The sequence below is a fragment of the Choristoneura fumiferana genome, chromosome 12 (genome assembly GCF_025370935.1).
Source record: "Choristoneura fumiferana chromosome 12, NRCan_CFum_1, whole genome shotgun sequence".
Lineage (NCBI taxonomy): Eukaryota > Metazoa > Arthropoda > Insecta > Lepidoptera > Tortricidae > Choristoneura > Choristoneura fumiferana.
Genome location: NC_133483.1, coordinates 17,451,735 through 17,473,950, shown reverse-complemented (window position 1 = coordinate 17,473,950; position 22,216 = coordinate 17,451,735). Strand labels below are relative to the sequence as shown.

The 22,216-nt window shown below is 38.1% G+C and overlaps 1 protein-coding gene and 1 long non-coding RNA gene across 2 annotated transcripts in view; one reads left to right on the top strand and one right to left on the bottom strand.

The window, feature by feature from the left end:
• MCU (mitochondrial calcium uniporter) overlaps nucleotides 1-22,216 on the bottom strand; it is a 203,691-nt gene that overhangs the window by 23,752 nt on the left and 157,723 nt on the right. Inside the window, exons 3-4 of the mRNA XM_074095620.1 lie at nucleotides 4,156-4,277; nucleotides 2,918-3,073 (exon numbers count right to left, since the gene is read on the bottom strand). Of these exons, the coding sequence (XP_073951721.1) occupies nucleotides 2,918-3,073; nucleotides 4,156-4,277 (278 nt within the window). The remainder of the gene's footprint in view (nucleotides 1-2,917; nucleotides 3,074-4,155; nucleotides 4,278-22,216) is intronic.
• Nucleotides 16,817-17,709, top strand: LOC141433824 (uncharacterized). Its single transcript, XR_012451962.1, has 3 exons — nucleotides 16,817-16,835; nucleotides 16,921-17,087; nucleotides 17,544-17,709. It is a non-coding gene; the product is annotated as an uncharacterized lncRNA (long non-coding RNA).

The following is a 22,216-nucleotide window of genomic DNA, read 5'->3' as shown; positions in this document are numbered from 1 at the left end:
ATTCCAATAAAAATAATTAAACTGCTTTCTAGATCAATAAAGATAAATTTAATTCATCCGCGAAATGAAAATACTAAACACTTTCATTCAACACTCATTAATTTTGACGTGTCGCGCTCATTTCTCACCTCTCGGGGCTCTGCAAATATTCCACATTATAATACGAAAGGAGCACTTTATTTCATTTACATCTATTTGCATGCCAACGCCGGCGAATAAATTCTTCAATTTACACGTAATTGTATTATTGCCAATTTAAGAGAGCAGGCGCCGACATGTTGGGCTTTATTTTGATTATATATATAAGAATTACAAATAGCTGAATTATTATTAAGAGCACAGGTTAACTAAATCGTCATTGTCGATTATCTATAGAAATTACGTCGAGGGCGACCAGTCATTAGGTAACATTTTAGGTACTAAGCACGCACACACGCGAATGAAATGCCAGCTTATGCTTACCAAATACCTATGTGAAAAAAGGCGTACAACATCAACAATTCACGATAAAGCTTGAATTGATTGATGCTTCTACACCGAATTTTATATGACGAAACATAATACAATAGACGGTTACCAAGAGCAGCCGTTTTTACGCGGCATAAAATTGGCAAAGAAGAGAAAATATGCAAAAAATAAAATTTGTGTCGACGAAATTACAGCCATGGGTGTTATAAAACAGCGTAAAAAAAGGGTAAATCTCTAATGGGAGACGGCTAAATAAAATTAAAATTCCGTGCAAAAATGTTGCGTAAACATTAATACGGCCGCCTTGCTGACCTAATATGAGGGTTTCGCCGCATCAACAATTGTTTCGGCGGACTTTAAAAAGTAATTAAGACTTATTATGAACAAAGCTAATTTTAATTTTATGCTAATATCATGCCCAGTAACAGCTGTACTTTGAGTTTATGGGCTTTCCTTAGCAGAGGTGTTACTTTAGGTGTTTGTAAAGAACCCCTGAATAAATGCTTGTCGGGCTTACCTCTTGGCTTTTTACATCAACGTCGGTTATTTACGGAATATAATTTCAATCCTTGAAGGCTTCGTTGGTTTACAATAACAATACTTATTGTTAGACCTATTTTATTATCAACAAGTGAAGTGATTTGTCACGCTGACTGCCTCGCTTTACTAGTGCTATGAATATGTTCGCTATTAACTATGAATATGAGTAATGAACTGGCGGAAAATAGTTTTCGGTTTGACTACGTTTTGCAGACGAGTTCACGAGCACAGGATATTCATAAATAAATACCTTAAATCATCATCATCATCATCATCCCAGCCTATATACGTCCCACTGCTGGGCACAGGCTTCCTCTCAGAACAAGAGGGCTTGGGCCATAGTTCCCACGCGGGCCCAGTGCGGATTGGGAACTTCACACGCACCATTGAATTTCTTCGCAGGTTTGTGCAGGTTTCCTCACGATGTTTTCCTTCACCGCAAAGCTCGTGGTAAATTTCAAATGTAATTCCGCACATGAATTTCGAAAAACTCAGAGGTGCGAGCCGGGGTTTGAACCCACGACCCTCTGTTTGAGAGGCGATAGGTCAAACCACTAGGCCACATACTATTATATTTACTGAAATATACATTTAGTCCCGGATAACAATCGTTGCATTTCGCGAACAATCAATTCGTGACTTCATTAGTAAATCAATATTGTTTCAGCAGTGTTATAAATAATATCTAAACGAAGAACATGTTGGCATACGCGATCGCAATCACATTGACTGTGACCCACAACGTACTTCATGATTAAGGTATCTCGAGTAGATCCCAAACATGTCGGACGATTATCATGTACCTATTTACTTACGAGAGCTTTATGATGTTTAAATTAAATTACACCTAAATACTAGAATTTCGCAGTAGTTTTCTATTTATTTGTGATAATATTACCACTAGGTACGCTTAAATCAATCCGATCAAAAAATTGAATTAAAAAAGCTCTGGCGTGTGATTCTCTAAACAAACCTCGCCCGCGAAGTCGTCGCTGCGCTTAATAATAATAATACCATGACTCCATGACCCATTGGATTGCAGGCATTATACGAAGACAGTTGAGTTGTCAATGTCCAGGTCAACGACCAACAACAGGGCATCTGAGTCTGCATAGTTCCTACAATCGAATATGTCAAGTTAAGATTATCTGCCGAACGCAGCGTCGACTTCACATATGAAGTGCGTTTAGAGAATCACACCCCGAATCGAGTCGGCACGGCATTGTACCAGACGTGACTAATTAAGTGGGCCTAAAGTAAGTAATTAAAGCTGGCGGGTGTTAAATACGCTATTTAATTTCCATAAAGGCTAGTTTAAATACACGTTTCAGGCGTCCGTACACGCTAGGACATTAAATTACTCTTGCAAGTATAATGAAATGACGATCTAGTTAGTAGTAGTAGGTATGTAATGAAATGGATGTAATGAGAACTTTGGCATTAAGGGAAGGACGGAATATCAACACAATGTCTTTACTAGCTGTTGCCCGTGACTCCGTCCGCGTAGAATTTGTTTATCGTTATCCCGCCTGCGGGATGCTGCAGGGACTTGCAATTTTTCTGGATACAAACTATCCTATATGTCCTTCCCCAGGACGCAAACTATCTGCATACCGAATTTCATATACTCGTAAGTCGATTCCTCGGTTTAGACCTGAAGAGGTAACAAACAAAGAGACTTCCAAACTTTCTCATTTATTTAAATAAATATCAGTGAGAAATAGTGGGAAGTGGGATTTTAGGACATTGAACATTTCGTATGTTATGGTATTCTGCCTGAAATGCGAAAGAGTATGCCGTTCTCGTACATCTCATATTAGACATTGTCATCAGAGGCATCTGCAGCACTATCTAAACGTTCAATGCAGATGATTACTTTCTCCAATTAAAGATGCCGACTGCCACTGACCTGAGAGGGGCTCTTGACGTAGTATTCGGTGTCATTGATGATGAGCCGGAAGTCGTTCTCAAGCAGCGACTCCACGGTGTCACTGGCTGCGATGCGCACGCGGTCGTCCGCGGCGAGCGCCGCGGCTCGCTCCACGCCGCGGTCTTCTGCTTTCACCTGGGTAACAACAAGAGAGTTCAGGGCCTACGCTAAGTACGCGACTACTAACGCGATTTGCAGGGAGCTGGTGGACGCCTATTGAAAAATAGTATGCGCAGCGTAACTGCCCGTGCGTACGACGGATTTGACCTGCGCCCGCTCCAACTAGCGTAGGCCCTTAGAGCCAGAGCAGGCTTAAGGGTAGAACGAATGGAGTGACCGCTCTAGGAACCAGCTAGCAAGAGGCGGGAAAATCGATTTTGATGGCGGATTATGAGCCATGACGCATAAATATCCTCATCATCATCATATCAGCCGTTGGACATAGGCCTCACCGATAGACCTACATATGCTTCCTCGCTGTACCCCGATGCAATGCTAATGTCGGGTCTGATTAAAGCTGTTATGTACGCACTGTTAGTAGTAACGTGACTTCCATTGGTTTTAATACGTATAAACGCAAGAGTTGCTGATTGGTCGAGCGACTCAACGATTTGTCGTGTTAGAGAAGACGCACAAATGACTGGCCGGTCATCGCGACCAACACGCACTGTCGACAAACCAGGGCTGGTGAATTGGCCGTCTTGCTAATGTGGAAACATTTGTGAACCACAAAAAAAATAGAGATGTCTAGTCTAACACGGTGTTTCTCATTATTCTGTGCACCAGTCTTATTACCGTGTCGTGACGAATGAGAATGACCGAAATAACCCAACCAGGTGGTAGGACCTTGTGCAAGGTCCGCCCGGATTGCTACCACCATCTTGCTCGCTAATCCTACCGTGAAGCAGCAGTGCTTGCACTTTTGTGTTTCGGCGTAGATAGTATGACAGCCGGTGAAATCACTGTCACTTGAGGTATCCCATCTTAGGCCTCTAGGTTGGCAACACATCTGCAATACCCCTGGTGTTGCAGATGTTTATGGGCGGTGGTGATCTCTTACCATCAGGAGACCCACTTGCTCGTTTGCCATCCAGTCGAATAAAAAAAAACCACCTGCTGAAATATTCTGAATTCATTTAAAAACATCTTATATGTACATATTCACAGTCCTACAGTACAGTAGAGTATGGTAACTAGAGCAAGAGCATTCATAGTACCTGTTCAAGCAGGTCCCCGACCGTTTGCGAGACCGGCCGGAGTGTGAACCGACAGCGCTCACGGCGCGACGGCAGCGGCACCGTAATCACCGGCAACCCACGCCGGTATGTCACCGTCACATCTGCAACAAACAGAAGAACAGTTCAGCGAGACCTCAAGCTGCAAGCTTGCACGGCTAAGCGCAAGCTGGGGTTGTTTAGAAAGGTGGAAGCGGGTCAATCAACTTTTTAAGTGTATGTTATTCTGTCCCGTAACTCAGGAGGCATCAGTGATCTGGCAATAAATGGATTTGAATTTGAATTTACTTTCTTAGAATTTTTTTTGCAATGTAAGTAAGGTCAACCGGGGCTGATGCGTCACAATACTTTAAACAGCATATTTATCAGATTATAACAAACACATTATGTATCCCGAAAAGCTATAACTTATGATACCAGTTAGCATATTTTATCTAATTTTTAATAACTTCTACGTGTAAATTACGTTTCTGTAAAAGCTGGGATTTTTAGGCGCTATAACCCCAGGTGGGGCGAAAGCGTCTTTTACTAGTATTATGTGATCGGATTGATCGGAATGATTTTAATCGAGATAATTTTATAACAGCACACATGTTATCATTATGTTGTACGCTAAGTTCTAGCCTTAGTTTAGGGTAATTAGTTGAACAAAAATATTCGGGGCTATAGCGTCTAATTGACCTCGTTTCTTATACTTAGACGCATTAAAAAAGAGCTCTACCACGACATCTAGTGATCATTTTTGTACTTTTAGTGCCAAAGCCTTTAAAAAAATGGCCTGAGTAGTTCTAAAGGATGATTTTCTTACGATAATTTTGAATGGACGCATTAGCCCCGTAGACGACATAGCCCCGGTTGACCTTATATAATATGCTTAGTAGGTGAGCCATGAAGGATTTGTCGTAAAACTGTCACAACTCCAACTGTCACAACTTTTAGTGGATTTGTATTCCATAAAATCATACTTTTAATAAGTTTTTCGATAGACATTACCGCGGTGGGAAAACACTGTCGGTTGTTAAAAGATTTCGTAGTTGGAATTGGAAATAAAGAAAGTTGCTATCGTACTTATAATCAGGGATCCTTAGTCGCCTTTTAGACATCCACGGAAAACGATACTGAGAATCTTGTAGGTAACTTCTAGTTTGATCTACTTATTTTGACTTATCACAAATATATAATCAAAGGAAATTATTAGGTATAACACCTCAAGTCGGAAACAATATTGTTAGCAAATATAGTTTGAAGGCGTAAGTCGGACCGGAGGGTGTTATTTAAGTGCTGTGGATAGAGATACCATGTACGGTTCGGCCTAAACGCCATGATTACACGCGTACACTCGCAATAATAACATTATGGAACGCAACTCAATGGACAAGGTTTACAGTAGGTAAGCAATTTTTTTATACACCTTCGCAAAGATGCCCAAAAATTATAAACGAGACGTATTTAAACAGTCAGTACCCCAAATATTATATTTGTCTTTAATTTAATTTATTTTCTGGTATAAAATTATTCTTTCTAAAAGCGCTGGTGGCGTAAAAAAGAGCATGTCAAACCTAACTAACGTAAAAAGCTAAAGTCTCCCGACATTATCATTTTAAAGTTCAATATATCGAAAATGGCTGAACTGATTTTAATTAAACTTCGCTAAGAACCATCTCGGTTAAGCTGCGTTTCCACCAAAGACGTGCGAGGATTTTTTACGAGGATGTGTTTTCATGAACCAATAGAAATGCTTCATTTATTTTGCTCGCTTTTATTGTTTTTTTTTATTCGACTGGATGGCAAACGTAGGTACATGTGGGTCTCCTGATGGTAAGAGATCACCACCGCCCATAAACATCTGCAACACCAGGGGTATTGCAGATGCGTTGCCAACCTACAGGCCTAAGATGGGATACCTCAAGTGCCAGTAATTTCACCGGCTGTCTTACTCTCCACACCGAAACACAACAGTGCAAGCACTGCTGCTTCACGGCAGGAATAGCGAGCAAAATAGTGGTAGCAATCCGGGCGGACCTTGCACAAGGTCCTACCACCTGCAAACACGTTAATAAAAACATATTAATCGCAACACATCCTCGCAAATTATTGGTGGAAACACTGCTTTAAACTAGCTTTCGGTTAAAAAAATTGCATCGAAATTGGTCCATACATTTGAGAGCTACGATGCCACAGATAAACAGACAAACATTGGCGTCAAACTTGTATCACCCGTCTTTTTGCGTCGGGGGTTAAGAGAAGTCTCTTCGTTCCATTCTCCATACAAACGTAGTCCCGGTCTCATTTGAAAACTAGGCAACAGAAATAGATGAAATTTTGTAAGTATGGACTAGACGTAATTATCTATGCCTGTGGTTTTCAGATTTTCATATAAATGTGTAATATCAGAACTACAGGAGCTCAAAAGTCGACAAAAAAAAGATGTCAACTTTGCACGAGAATTACAGACTAATAAAGCATTTTTACAAAAATCTTAAAAAAACAGTCATAGAAAATATAATGAATATCTTGATTGTAAAATATCATCGATTTCTGTGCTATACTTTTCGTATAATATGAGGACAACGAAAGCCAAAATTCAACCGCCCAAATCTTGAAAAGCCTACAACTATCTCGATATAAATTACGGACGTCGTTGCGGAAAGCATGGGGGGGACGGCTGCGAGCGCTTATGTCACGAGCGATAAAGACAGCAATATCCCAAACACTTACTAACGCAGCCGCGCGGCCGGCAGGGAAACTTCTCTTAAAAGAGTCTCAAAGCGGTACTTACTAAGCAAACGTTTTAATTTTGAATAGCTGTCCTGCTGCATACTTGTGCCCTGTCTCCACAGTATTGCCCACAAGCAAATTGTTTCATCAAGCCGCGGACGCACCCTGATTGTCGCGCTCCACTTCGTACCTTCAAGTTTCTCCAACAACGTATGCTAATGTACACCTTAATTACTGGAAATAGTCGTCTTAATCACTTGCTGTCATTCGCACGTGTTTTTGAATGAGAATAATTAGAGTGAAGTTATTTATTTGATAAGACAAAAGCGAATGGAGTCGTGATGGAAGATAGCAATATATGAAAGTTGCACGCTGGCAGTAAGACGAGAATAACTTTTTAACAACATAAGATAAAAGCATATTTTATAGCGAACTCTCACAAAATGGTGTCAGACAATGTTCATAAAGAATTTAAACAATGCACTTTCAGCAACTTGAAATAGTAAAACTGCAAGAAACCATTTTCATTCGTCATACTATATTATACCTATTTATCTATACTTGAGCTGTTTGAATACTCGTAAGTCGGGTATATGACATAGTGCTAGCACCTCAGTACAACTCTCAACCCGTATGGCATCGCTAAACCTAAGTAGGTACGGTCAGCATCAAAAGTAGCTGCATACTTTTGCACTTTGTCGTTACAGCAACGTACTTAACACCATACAAATTTGACAAATGTGTTAAAACGACAAAGTCTCAACTCCCCTTCCCCTTTAGGCCGGCAACACACCCGCAATCCTAATTATGCTGTAGGTGTCCTTGGGTGGCGGTGATTACTTGCCATCAGGTGACCCGCATGCTCGTTCGCCAGCTATTTGATAAAAAAAAGTAAAGTGATCCGCTACTTTTGATGCTGACTGTACATCAACCCTCGCAATACCAAAACTGTTCCACGCATGATCACCTAATATTAATTGTCATTGGGCAAACCCATCAGAAATTGCGATTACCTAAAATGTATCTGCAGAGTGGCAACGTAGAATATTTTAGTTATAATCGCCAGTGGCAAAATCATCACAAATCGCGGTTATGGCTTCCGAAAAGCCATGGCGAGCCTAACGAAGCGCAAGGGCACTACCTACCTTTTCTCGATATACTATTTAATTAACATTAACATTGTCACCGTAACCGAGATGACATCTAGTAAATTACATATGAATTAAAATACTAGCTGCTGTCCGCGGCTACGCCGGCGAAGAATTCGTTTTACGCTGTCCCGTGGGAACTATGCAATTTTCTGGGATAAAAACTATCTCACGTCCTTCTCAGGGTCTTAAACTATCTCCATACCAAATTTAATCTAAATCGGTTAAGCGGTTTGAGCGTGAAGAGGTAACAGACAGACAGAGAGACAAGAGTTATTTTCGCATTTGTAATATTAATTTGGTATATTATGGATAAACTTAGAAAGTAAAACTATGCTAACAATAAAGTTCGGGCCATAGTCCTTGGTATATAAATCGACATTTCTTTTGTTTTCACATTCATTCATAACACTGGCACGGCGCGCCCGCCGGGATTTGCTTCTATTACACGCAAGGCAACGCGATTATTTACTTTCATCGATTCATAAACAAAACTCGGGGAAACATTCTCATATCTTCCTTTCACAATTTACAACAATAAAGGGTATTTGTAGGGTCGAACGGACGAGAGTTCTATTTACGTTTTAATCAAAATAAAAGGTCCTGGATGAGATTCATAGTTTTAGAAATATTATTTACTATTAGTTATTCAAACTCATGACATTAATTATTTACCAGCTGTATAAAAATGCGTCTTAATAATCAATCATACCTGATTAGGATGGGCCATGTTCGATGCATCCTGGATGGCTAGTTATCAAATCAATCCGACTAGTAAAATTCAAAATAAACTTGCAATATTTGAAACAAACAAATATTACAGGTAGTGAAGTTAATAAAAAACCGGCCAAGAGCGTGTCGGACACGCCCGAATTAAGGTTCCGTAGCCATACCGAAAAAAATAAGTAACATTTCTCTAAGTATTTCGTATTTTGTACGGAATATTCCAAGTTTAGGTATATTTTATACCTTAGGCTGCTATTTACTCTTAACCGTTATAGTTTTCCTTGTAAGTTTGATATACTTACTACCTTTCCTGAATTTTTTGAACGCTCGATTTTAATGAAAATTTGCACTTTAGAGTTGAATATTTTGCAAACACATCACTGAATCGGAAATCGTTTTAGTAAGCCCCTAATGGTTTTAAAACACCTATCCAACGATACCCCACCCCCACTTTACGTCTATGGGAGTATCTATCTTATTGTACCATTTTGTCGGCATAGTTTACAAATATATTCGTGCAAAATTACAGCTTTCTAGCATTGATAGCCCCTGAATAAAGCCGCGGACGGACAGACGGACAAACAGACAGACAGACATGGCGAAACCATAAGGGTTCCGTTTTTGCCATTTTGGCTACGGAACCCTAAAAACGATGTAAAAACAACTCTACACCATATTTCACTACGTTACAACTGTTACACACATAAATTTACTTGTCCAATATTCAATATAGAATCCAATCATATAACGTAGGTGTTAGCTGTTCGAATATCAATCGCCTGGGGCCACCACACCAGCTGGACGATTTCAGCACTGATGCTCTCGAAATTCAAACATCGGATCGTGCCGTCCCGCCCTCACTATAGTATTTAATAGGAGAGTAAGAGGGATTGTACGATACGAACTTCGAATTTCGGAGTTGCCACCCAGAACCGCGTTCGAAGCGATAAACACCAATATTCACTCCTGTTCTGGCAGCCGACTGGAAATGCTCATTTTACTGCTTTGTTTTCCGAATATAACACAAACGGCGTGTTTACAGATTTACACGATGAACTGCCGACAGCTAGAATAGAAAATATTGCTGTTTTTATCAACCTCTCGGTAAGTGTCGTTTCGGAGTTCACGTAATGATTTTCTACTTTAGTTAGAAAGCGCTGAAAGATTTCGAATGACGCTTTTTCATAGAACACGAGTAAAGAACTGTTCAAAACTTATAGAACTTCGGTGATTTTCGCACATTGAAATAAAACTAATGCCACAGATTTTGTACCGGTAAACAAGTGCTGAAATATGTATCAATAAGAACTGCTAATAAACATGTACCACACGTTTACATTAACGTAACAAGAGTTCGACTTTACGATGTTTTATCACGAAACTGCAACAGCTACACCCTGCCTACATCCTGTATACCCTATACCAGTGGAGCCAGGTACTTGAAATTTTGATTAATTTTATTTGACGGATAGATGTGATGCCGTCTCCGTCTATTCGAACAAAACAAACAGAGACGGGATCACATTTATCCGTCAAATAAATTTAATCAGTGGATGGTGAAACAGATGGTAAATATCAAAGAGATGCACAAATATAGGATTATTCATAATTTCTTCGGGATGATATGGTAACTAGCCTATTTTTTTTAATGGAGACGAAACCGCTGGATACGATACGATGGACCCATTTAACCAACCTCAGATAAATCTGTATACTCTGGTGAATATTGAACATTTAGCCTCCTGAATCCCGACTTTTTATACCTGATGTAATTCTTAAAACCTAGGTTTCGTAATTGTGGAAATTATCTTAGCACATTTCAAGTTCTTTACTCATTTAATAACTTGTACTTTCATAGTACATACGGCAGTAATTCTTACAATTGAAATTTGTTCTCTATTAAGCACGTCAGGGCTCACAAGAAAATACACATAATGGTTACAACAAAAACGTTTAAGCTAATCATAATCACCTAATGCCTTATTTGCAAGTCATGAAATATGTCAAGGGTATAAACATACAAGACTAACCTTTTAAATAAATTGTTTTATACAATCAGTAAGTATAATTTTTATTGCATGCTATACTAAATACTTAGCAAGTTACTTTCCAGCGATGCGTATACTATAGAATAAAAACTCGCAATTGGACAAGCAACGGGAGCCAAGCGATTAAACGAAGTATTGACATATTATGGACATTTTTGGGTTTTAATGCGGTTAACCATAAGGTTACACATAAATCATAAGATTTATGTGCAAGCTCCTGCAGTGTTTAGTTTTTCTCTTTCTCAAGAAAATGCTGTCACAGATTGAATCTCAACTGAAGTTAACACCTGCTACAACAGCTAATAAACTCTAGCATACATTTAGTGCAATCCCATGAGGCGTATTTGATTAACGTTTTTAAAATCAAATCTGAGAAAATACCATTCTAAAAAGGTGAAAAACTGGCCAAGAGCGTGTCATTTTTTATTTAAAAAAATTATTGTACTATTTTGTTGGCATAGTTTACATATATATTCGAGCAAAATTACAGCTCTCTTGCATTGATAGTCCTTGAGCAAAGCCGCGGACGGACAGACAGACAGACAGACAAACATGGCGAAACTATAAGGGTTCCGTTTTTGCCATTTTGGCCACGGAACCCTAAAAAAGTTACTTGACTTTAAATACCAATGAGAAGAGCAGTGTAGTAGAAACAGGGCCAGGAAATCGAAGTCCTTGGACAATACAAATCTCAGGGCCTCTTTTCAACTATTCGAAGATCATCAGTTCTCTACAAGTTTAAGATCAATCAAATCAACAAACAAATCGAAAAATAGCAATCTACTATCCCTGAGGATGCAAAATTTCTAATTAAATTTATTGATTTTGTGCACGCGCGGGCCCTTAACGATGCGGGCCCTCTAGGCCAGTGGTCGTCAAACTGCGGTGCAACGTGCGGCCCGCAGCCAATATTTTTGCGGCCCGCGACATACAATATGCAACGACTACAGTAGGTAATGGCTTTCAAAACAGATTTTGCATACGAAGATACCTGAATAGCTATAGGTACGCGGGTCGAAGTTGTCAATTCATAAGTGGGCCCACAGTAAGCCCTCACTTTGTCTAATGAGCCCCTTGATCATAAAAGTGTGTCGACCGACCACTGTCTGTTGTTGCTTACTTTTTCTAATGGTTAATCCCGCTACTGAGTACAAAATAACTGTTCATATTAATTTTTCCATCTATGTAATTCGTAAAAAATATAACTTTCGAATAGTGTTTCCACGGATGTGAATTCAAAAACAGGCACCCATAATTGCTGCTGCCCTTACCTGCTATAGCTTTAGTCTATCAATTCCCCAAAGTCACACACAGTATTAGCCAGGAAGCACGATTTTACAAATCGCCTTTTTACTGCAACGGCTTTGAAAATACGTAGTCATAAAAGTCATGATTTTGTTGAACTCGTGTCGCATAAGCTTCTAGCTTGCGCTGCTCTCATTATGCGCGCCGATAGAAGCGCAGGCGCACAAGTGGGCAGACGTTGTAATTGCCCTGTCACTTTCCTCATTAACATCGCACGTTTCTCCTTAATCTTTCATCGATAGATATCACATTTTTTTACACTGTTTAAAGTATGTGTATAATAAAGTGTGTACATCTTTCTTAAGTAAGTACTTACTCGTATTTTATACCTACCTATAAAAAAGTAGCGCTTCAACTGACAGACAACGTTTAGTCCGAACCAATGAAGCTAGAAACTGCTTAGTAATTAGTAGATATAGTAGGTTGCCTGGTAGAGATGGATTATTCGCAGTAGTTTCGGGGTAGTACTAGAAAGAAGAATTATTACTATGAGAAGAAAGGAACTAAAGGATCTAGTCACTGCGAGTAATCCAAAAAGATCGCTCTGAAGCGATAAGGCTGCGAATTTTCTATTTTTTTTTTGAATGCTGAATAGTGTAAAAAGTTACGATTTGTTCAAAAATGTATGAGAAAATTAAAAATTAAAATATTCAAACCTACTTTGAGCCTGTCATTTAAAGATTGGAAAAAAAACTCTTATGTTAAATTCCGTAATATAAATATTATGTTTTCACCTAAAATATAACTATTAGTATTCCAATTAAGTCAAAGTCAAAGTCAAAGTCAAAATATCTTTATTCAATTTAGGCTATAACAAGCACTTATGAATGTCAAAAAAAAATCTACCACCGGTTCGGAAAAACCTCTGCTGAGAAGAATCCGGCAAGAAACTCAACGAGGTATATATATATATTTTTTTTAAAACAGATTTACAATATTATTAAATGATATTTAAACATCACAAGTATTTAACACAACTTTATTTTTTAACACAGTAGGTTCGCTATTTGAAGGGATCGCTAATGCGGATCGGAATTATTTCCAAAGTTTAATAATGATAGCTTTTGTACCAATCCAAAGCCTGCTTGAACTGTGCTTTAAAACTCCCCGAAAATAATCCTGAATCCATCACATATCAATTTATCAACGTTATTCCATATGTCAGCCATCGTAAGGCTCCAGTTTTCAAGCTGTCAGAATGCGGGGGAACAAATATTGAATGGCAGTGAATAATGTCCTACCTTTGTTGGGCTGGCGGGACATCATGGCTTTAAAAGTGCGCGTAAATGGACAGGTAAAGCACTTTTTTGCAAAGAAGCAAGTTGGTATCTGGTTGTATACCATGGTTTATCAATCAAGGTGCTATAAAGCCCGGTTTAGACCTGCAAGAAAAATTGTGCAATTGCATTACATTGCGAGGTGGTAAAGCCAACGAGTTTGTAGTGGTCAAGCGAGCGCCGCAATGTAATGCAACTTGCACGATTTTTCTTGTATGTCTAAACTCGGCTTGATTCCCGAAATGTCCATTCACCGCAGCTTCCAATTCTTCAGATGTCCAAATCCCCGAATGTATGGTCTATCTATTTCGTTCATCTGTTTCTATGGCTTTGTGATCTAACCTAACCTGTGTGTCCCGGAAACTTGAAAAAACATGGGGTAAGTTAGGTTAGAGTTGCGTCAAGGCGCGAAACGCCTCATCCACGCGGAATAGGAGCTCCGACCGGCCGCCGTCCGACCTTGGGTCATAAAATTAAAAAAGGACGAACCAGAAAATGGATGAACGAAGACCGACTAGACATTTGGGCAAATAGATATACGTTCGGGGATAGACATAAGTACAGGTAAATAGACGTTGAGGAATGGACATAGGTACAGGTATTTGGGGAATTTGGCCTATTTAATGGACCAAATCGATTTACTTTATTGGTCTATAACAATGATTATCGAATGGCCTGAAAGTTCTGTAATAGTGGCCTAGCTATTAAATTGGTTGACTTTAAATACATGACTCGTAAAGTCCATACCTTAGAAACAATTACCGCCAGTAATATTTCACTTAATTAACTTACTAAAATATGATCCTAGTAGGGGTACCGTGAATGATGATGAGTAAGAATTAAAGTTGGTGTTTTCTTCATAAACAATTAGGGGGGGATTGACATGGGATTCGCAATCGCTTTCACAACTTCTTTCTGTCAAAACGATATAGGATGAGGATAGAAAGAGGTGGTGAATGTGATGCGAGCACCCGTGCGTTAGCCAATACCGTTAAATTAAAAATTCACCGTCTGTTTTCTTTCAGCGTTTGTTCTTTATTTCATTGACCTGGATCTACCATAGATTCTTCAACAGTCTCAATGAGGGCTAAAAGACAGGCGAAATATCACTATATGGCGTTAGTATCGAAATGTTTTTTTTTTACGTTTGCTATAAGGCTGGCTGCGTTTTTTCGCTATATGGCAATGCCAATACGTTGACCGAGGAAAGACCCAGCCCTATGGTCAAATAAATAAATATTATATTTTACTCGACTGCTAAATGAAACAATTTCATTACATAGTCTCTGCGGATCCTTAACAAAAGCTCCACCACGGGAGATTAATAATATCATTCCTATCGTAGTCCACAACTCACAGGATACATGGTCTATAATCGTGACTACAATATAGACCATGTATCCTTTGATTTATATCTCTGAGATACTGTATAATGCGGTACCGAATCCAGAAATGCGTAAGTGGCATGCACGAGTTGATCGTATCTCAGAATTTATTATGTCTTGGGTCATATTTCTATTATCCTGAATACAAAGTGATCGATGTTTGAGAAAATTTATTATAGTAAATTCGATAAGATCAATATATCAATAACGAAATGACTTTCAACCCCCCTCACACACAAATGACACAAATTTTCTTAAGAATTCTTGAAATTGCATAAGTTTATTACTTAAGAGTAACAAAAGAAATACGAAAACGCTTCAAATATCGCTGGTCGCGCGTAGTCGTAGCTGGGGCTTACTTAGAAAGCCTTTCAAAGTTATGCACGAACGGTTTCCCATGGTATCTACCCCTTACGCTATAAATAAAAGAAAACTGAACATTACTCTGCATATCTCCAGCCGTGATCGCATCTCGTTTATCATAAACTGAATGTTTAAGTGATGCTAAACAACGTAACTCTCACTTTCACCTGCCTTAAATGGCAGAAATCTTCGCTTTAGATAACATCTCGTAATCATTACGCACTGGTGTATAATTGTTTCAGACGTAGAGCCAGTGGCCACGGCTCGGTTGGAAATGTACTTGGACAGTTGCATGCAGAGGGTTTACTCTAGGAAGTCTAGGAGAGATAGTACTCGTAAAGTTATTTATGTATCAAGAAACTTAGGAAATGGACTTTGCAGAACTTCTTCCGCTGAATTTAAAATAGTTTTACAGAACACTTTATATTATTATAGTGAGTATACTACACTTATCTACTTCTATTTCGTAACATAAGTAATTACCACCAAACTTACTTAAAACGTGTCTTTCAATTATGTTTATTATATCGTTTATTTGCACTACATTATTTATGATCCTAAGGAATGTTTCATCGAACAAGTACTCAGATTAATTATCATTAAACTTCGGCCATTATTCAGCAATTATTTAAGAGACCGTGGGATCAGGGTGACCTTCATTTTTCTCATATTAGAAATTGTTACTGAATTGTTAGTGAACGGGACATAGACTGAAGAATTTAATTTCGTTCAGCAATCAGAGAGGTGTCCCGTGTGCGTAAACAGCAGGCATGCCTTTGTCGCCTAAACGAAGTATATTCCTGAACTTCCAACAGTCTTTTGTTAGAATAAATCCTGTTCCTGCTGATTACGAACAATGGAGTACATCTCAGCCAGTATAGACAATACCCGCAATACTGAGCGCCATCTTATCAGTGAAGTGTGGAGGATCGAGGAATGGCGAACGTGTAAAATGTGCACATATTTTCGGTTTGAAACAATTGTTTGTTGCGATTGACACAACTTTGAGAAAATTTGATCTTTGATCTTTTAACGTTATTTGCATTCCTGGTGTTACGTGCTATCTGAACAAATGTACCTCCTGTGAATCGCTTGAAACGATTTCAAATTGTTGACTTCAAATCATCTCACAAAAGCTATCATAAAAATAGTACCTAATTTAGTCTGTGTTCAGTAAACTTGAAACTTACTAAGAAAAGAGGAATGTCCACGAAATTACCATAAAATTGTGGTATAGCCTCAATTTACGGTTATGATACGTAAAGTTGTAATAATAGAAATTCTCTTCAGCTCCCAGTAATAAAGTTCGTACAGGATATTGCGTGCCATCCATGACATAATATTTTCAGCATGAAGCTAAGTATTCGAAATACTTTGTTACAAGATATTTTGATTTGAGTAATAGCTGTATTACTTGCAAAATTATTGGACCGGAACCAATTTCCTGAGTACTTGATTTGTAAAATACAATCAGGCTACATACAAGCAAGATCGTTTCTTTTTAAAAAACCTTAACCTTAAATACGCTATATGTCCAATCCAATAATAATCTCCAATCCAATGAATTAGACTAATCAAGCGAAATAATAATAAGCGAGGCAGCCATCATAAGCCACGGCTAATCAAAGAGAATTAAGCGGAACAACGATTTGGACTATTGTTCTATTGGAATCAAACGAGGGATAACGAACGGTAGGTACATTCCGATTTACCAACGTTTATTTAACAAAAGTATTGGCTTGATTTTTCCACCTGAGTCACTAGAGTTTTTTTACAGTCCGGGGTATTATGAACAAACGTTTTTTCGCCCAGAAAATATTTTTAGAAGCCTAGAGCGTCCAGACTAAACGTATTCAAATCGATTTCCACAAATCATGATGAAGATAACTACGAAAAATATGGGTCCTTTTAGCGTGAAAAAACCGATTACAGTCTCGTAAGTCAGTAAGTACGATGAGAAGCTCAACTAAAGTATTCGTGTTTTGGATTATAACTGAAAGTCTTCCCTGCTTTCGGTCTTTCGTTGATGTTTCAGCTTCTACAAAATTTTCTTATGTAACTCTGATCAACAATCTGCTGATTTTATTAATAGCAAATTTTATTTTACTTTCCTCGCTTTGTGCATTTTTATTATGCACTTTATGTAAACACACAAAACAGGATCACCTCAGGTTAAGCAATCATCCCCATTGTGGAAGATCCATTGGAGAGGTCGCTGGGGCTCAGATTTCCCCTAAAAGCATGAGAGTTTTTCTGTGAAAAATCTTACAAAGTATTTCAAAATAAAATGTAAACTTACTAAAACCTACTTTCAGCGAGGTCAAGCCCCTCCCGAAGAACAATTCTGAGGTCATATCATAACGCAGGAATAATCACAATCACTTTCACCATTTCTTTCAGTCATACTCGTAGGATGTAGGATGAGGGTTGAAAATGATGATGAATCCGATCGCGTCCGTCTACGCATCTGTGCGTTAGACAATAATATGGCTTCTAGATACTAGATCCGTTACTGATCACTCGTATCGCATACCGCTAAATACGTCAGAGAGGGATTGCAGACGCATTGCCCAGCCAACAGGGAGGGCTTAGAGTGAATCCCTTTTATTCTCGAATAAGACGTTTTTCTTGGTTTTCTTACTTCCGGACGGGAACACAAAACTGAAAACACTTCTGCTTAGTGATCCTGTGATTACTATTTTAAATTAGCTCTAATTTTAATTGTTTTCTATTTATTTTATTCTGAACTATAATCGAAATGTTATTAGTAATGTATTGTATTATATTAATTTATTAAATTATTATTGTACGCTTCTCCGAGGCAGGAAACAAAATGTATTATCATCTATGTGAAACTCATGACCATGCAATAAAAGCAATAAATTGTTTTAATCGATAAGAATAAAGGTACATTTTTATAAAAAAAAATGGATACAGCTAAGAAGAATATTGCTGATGTAGAAACATCATTTATCAATGCTCGCTACTGTAGTCAGCTGTAAAGTAAGATTTATTTTCATACAACGTGTTAGGACTAAGAGCCGCGAACGACCTTCAGAAATTGGCAGAGGGAGAAAACATTTATTTTTACTTTTTTTATTGCCATGAAAGGCATACTAAAGTTTCACCTAATGGCAAGTGATATGCAACCGCTGATAAAAAAAAAGGTTTAAGTCATTGATTCCGTTAAAAAAAAGTATCTGAAGACTCAGCAATCTACATAGTGGACTGCTTAAAAATATCCTTAAATACTATAGTAATTTTTACAATGTAGTATAAATAATGGCACAAATATATACGCTGCCGATATCTATACCTATAAAAGAATAACCATAAATGACTGATTGACATACAAAGCGAAGCCTAACTACGAATAGAGCTAGGGTCCTGATGAAATTTGGCAGAAATAATTCCTTGCTGGATGGAGAACTACCATATTATTATTCTTACAAGGCTAAATAAAGTTCTGTACTCAAGTCAAGACAGTCTAGATTGAAGCAAAGGCAAACGCGTTTCTTCTTTTCAGAAAAGTCCAATATCAACTTCGTAAACGACAGTTCAATACATCTGTGTCTGACGTTACAGTATCGGATCGGATATCAAGCTCACAAACCAGCCGATCCGATAACACGAACCCTGTATTGTGATCTACACCGCCGACAGTCCATGTCAGAAATGTTCCGTGAGAGATGACTCGTTACGTAGGTGTCGTATGATCGTTTTATGGACATAGGCTGCTTTTTCTTCAGAGATTACGACGAAGCCAAACGGTAAGCGAGCTAAAAAATAATTAAAAAGCTTAACCGCGTCAAAACTAAAAATAAAAAAGCCGGTTCCCACGGACCTTTCCAGATCGTTTCCAGGATCTTTTTGAACTATCAAAACTGTCAATGTCTTTCCCATATGGTCTCAAATTATCTCCATACCAAATTTCTTTAAAATGGGTTCCGCAGTTTAAGCATATAGAGGTAACAGACAGAGCGACGGTACGGAAGTTAAGGATGTTAGTCGCTGATAATATTATGGTTTTCTTTTTATATGTGAAAAACTTTCATTTGGAGATATATATTGGAGATATTTTATCTTTGTTCAATTTAATCCTTGAAAATATAGCTCCATCGATACTATTGATAATTACGTCAATGTCAATGCTGGAAAAGACACTATCCGTTAAATTGAAAATACAAGTTGAAATATAGATGCACAGAAAAACCAGAAAAATAAGACCAGCACTGGGAATCGAACCCAGGTCCTCGGCATTCCGTGCCGTGTGCTATACCGCTACACCACTGCTGGACAACAGTGTTGTTGTTGTTGTTTTAGGTTTTACGGGATGACCGTAAAAGTAAAAATTTGGAATTGAAATAAAAAATACAAAAAGATTCCAAAAAAAAACAATCTTAATCACTATCCGTTAGCTGTTTTCTTTGTAGATAGATTTAAGGGGCTGTTTCACCATCCATTGATTAGCGTTAACCGACGGTTAAATGTGATGCCGTCTCCGTCTATTCGAACAAAACAAATAGAGACGGCATCACACCTGACCGCCAGTTAATACTAATCAATGGATGGTGAAACAGCTCCTAAGCATCAAATGAATACATACGTGTAAACATGCATAACAAGAATGTTCAACATGCTGTAACTCCCATAAACTTTGGTGTTTTTCGAGCCCGCCCCATCGCGTGGCGGACCGAGCCGTGGTACATTTGCAAACTGAATATTGTATGAAGTATAAGCAATATTCGTTGGTACCCAGGAGATAACCGAAAGCTGCTGCGAACAGTTTATGTCTCATTTAACAATGCAGGACGCAATAAACAAAACGGTGACGGTTTGAAGTGAATCAGGCTTACGACTTATAATAACCACCGCAAAGAGAGAATCCTTTTGATGTTTAAGGAAATATTGCCATTATAAAAATTACTCTGAGGGAAACATTTTCGAATTTGTCAAACAGAATTTAATCGCACTCGAATCGCACACATTGAGTAATGTTACATTTTTGTTGATCTTTTAATGTTATAAGACTTTTGAAGGTTTTGTTTTGTACCTACGAATTTTGTACGACATTTAGTAAAAGATGTTTTTTCTACCTCATTTCTGATATTTTCAGGAACAGGCCAAAATGGGATCCATCTATCACGGATCGAACCCACGTTAAAGTAACGTCGTTGTGTCACACAATATTGACAAATCCCCATGATGTATAAGGTCCATTATTCCCGCGTATTGGCTCAAGTAATAAACACTAAGGTTTATTTACTGTCTCTAAATGGGTGATTTCTATCTAAATACTAAATGATAGGTGATTTTTAGTATTTTATCGAAATTTAAGTATTTCAGATTAGCCTTTATAAGCTTATACACTTAATACTCGCGTCAAGTTACGCACATAAAGCTTTATTTATCGTACAACCTTGCTTTCATGCCCTTAAGTTGTTCACAAAGTTAAAACAAATTTTAATTTAACATTAAATTCTGAAAACGTATTGTTATACGGTATAAGGAAAGCAAAAATATCTTTTAACATTTTGTTTCCTTTTCACGCAGCGAGTTAACTCAATTTAGAGAGCCATGACGGGAATTTTGTCTCGTTACGGATGTCCCTATCAACCTTTCTAAGATACAATTTGATAACAAACGGGCACGTGGACCTTTGCAGGCAAGGCGAAAACAAGAAGACGTGTGCACGTGCAGTGGTAACTTTTGTTTCGGATCATGGGCATCAAAAGTACATCCATTGGGAGCAACGAGAGTGCCCCCGCCAAGTCGAGCAATTGAATATTTAAGAACTGATCTGCTGTCAACTGAGGCACATAAAGTTACGTTAACTAGAAATTCGGGCGCTAAGTCACGTTAAGTTTAAAGTAACTGAAACACTAAATTACGCCCTGACTTTAATCTTGATCTCGCAGTTAGAAGGATCTCAGGCACCAATAATTCTTGCGTTTTAGTTTTGAATTTTCAAGGTACAACTAAGTACGAGTATTGTCCTTGGCTGCGACCACTCAGAAACAAAAAATATGCGCTCAAATTTGTTGCACAAACTGCAGCGTTTAGAATCTACTCAGGATTATTAAAAATTACGAGGTTATCAGGCAAATTGCATCCAGCCCTTCCGCGCTATTTGACCTCGGGACATAAACAAAATTCGCTCGTGCCGTAAATGGCCGGACTTTGACAAAGGTGATTCGACGATTCTTTTCCAGGATTTTATTAACCCCGGAAGGGCCGAGTAGAATAAGTCCCATGGGAATGTGTGATATATTTTTGCGACTCCTAATTTGGAGACTTTCAGGGACTGTTGGGAGGTACCTTAAATCAACTCAAATATCTGGTCAACCTAACCTAACCTAACCTATCAAAATTAATGTACATATGTAGGTATTGTAGAAAATTAGTCACACGCTGTTTGTTTACTGGAAGATCCAGTCTACATATATCTATACTAATATTATAAAGAGGAAAGATTTGGATTTTTGCTCAAAAACTACTGACCGATTTTAACAACTCTTTCACTATTAGAGTGCTAAATTATTCCAAAGTGCCATAGGTAATATTTATTACCAGAAAAAAAATAGGGTTCCGTACTAAAACTTCAATAATGTGCCTCAAAGTGTAAAAAAGTTGCCATAAAACATGTTTCATCGCATGCGCTGTGGAAACTTATAGTTATAAACTAATAGCAATAGTTGATGATAGAACAAAAAAATGTTCTACAATATTAAAGAATATCAGTATCTACAAAAAACTTCGCGATAGCATACCTATGTCCAACTATTGTAGTTATGTCACTACAACTACTTTTATTAATTATAAAAGTTGACTGATATGCCGACTAAAATCAGACCATGTTATCCATACCTTTGTAATAATCCTTATCCAAATAAATAGTTTCATATTCATGTAAAGAAATATTTTCTACTGGAAATTGACCACTCCTATGTAGTTTTGATTCCGTGATTGTGAAGATCAAGCAAGATGCATGTAACTGTGTCAAAATATCCGGAGCTTAGCTTGCCAAGCCATACTTAAATCATTTAAAACTGTTACGTAACATTTTACTATTA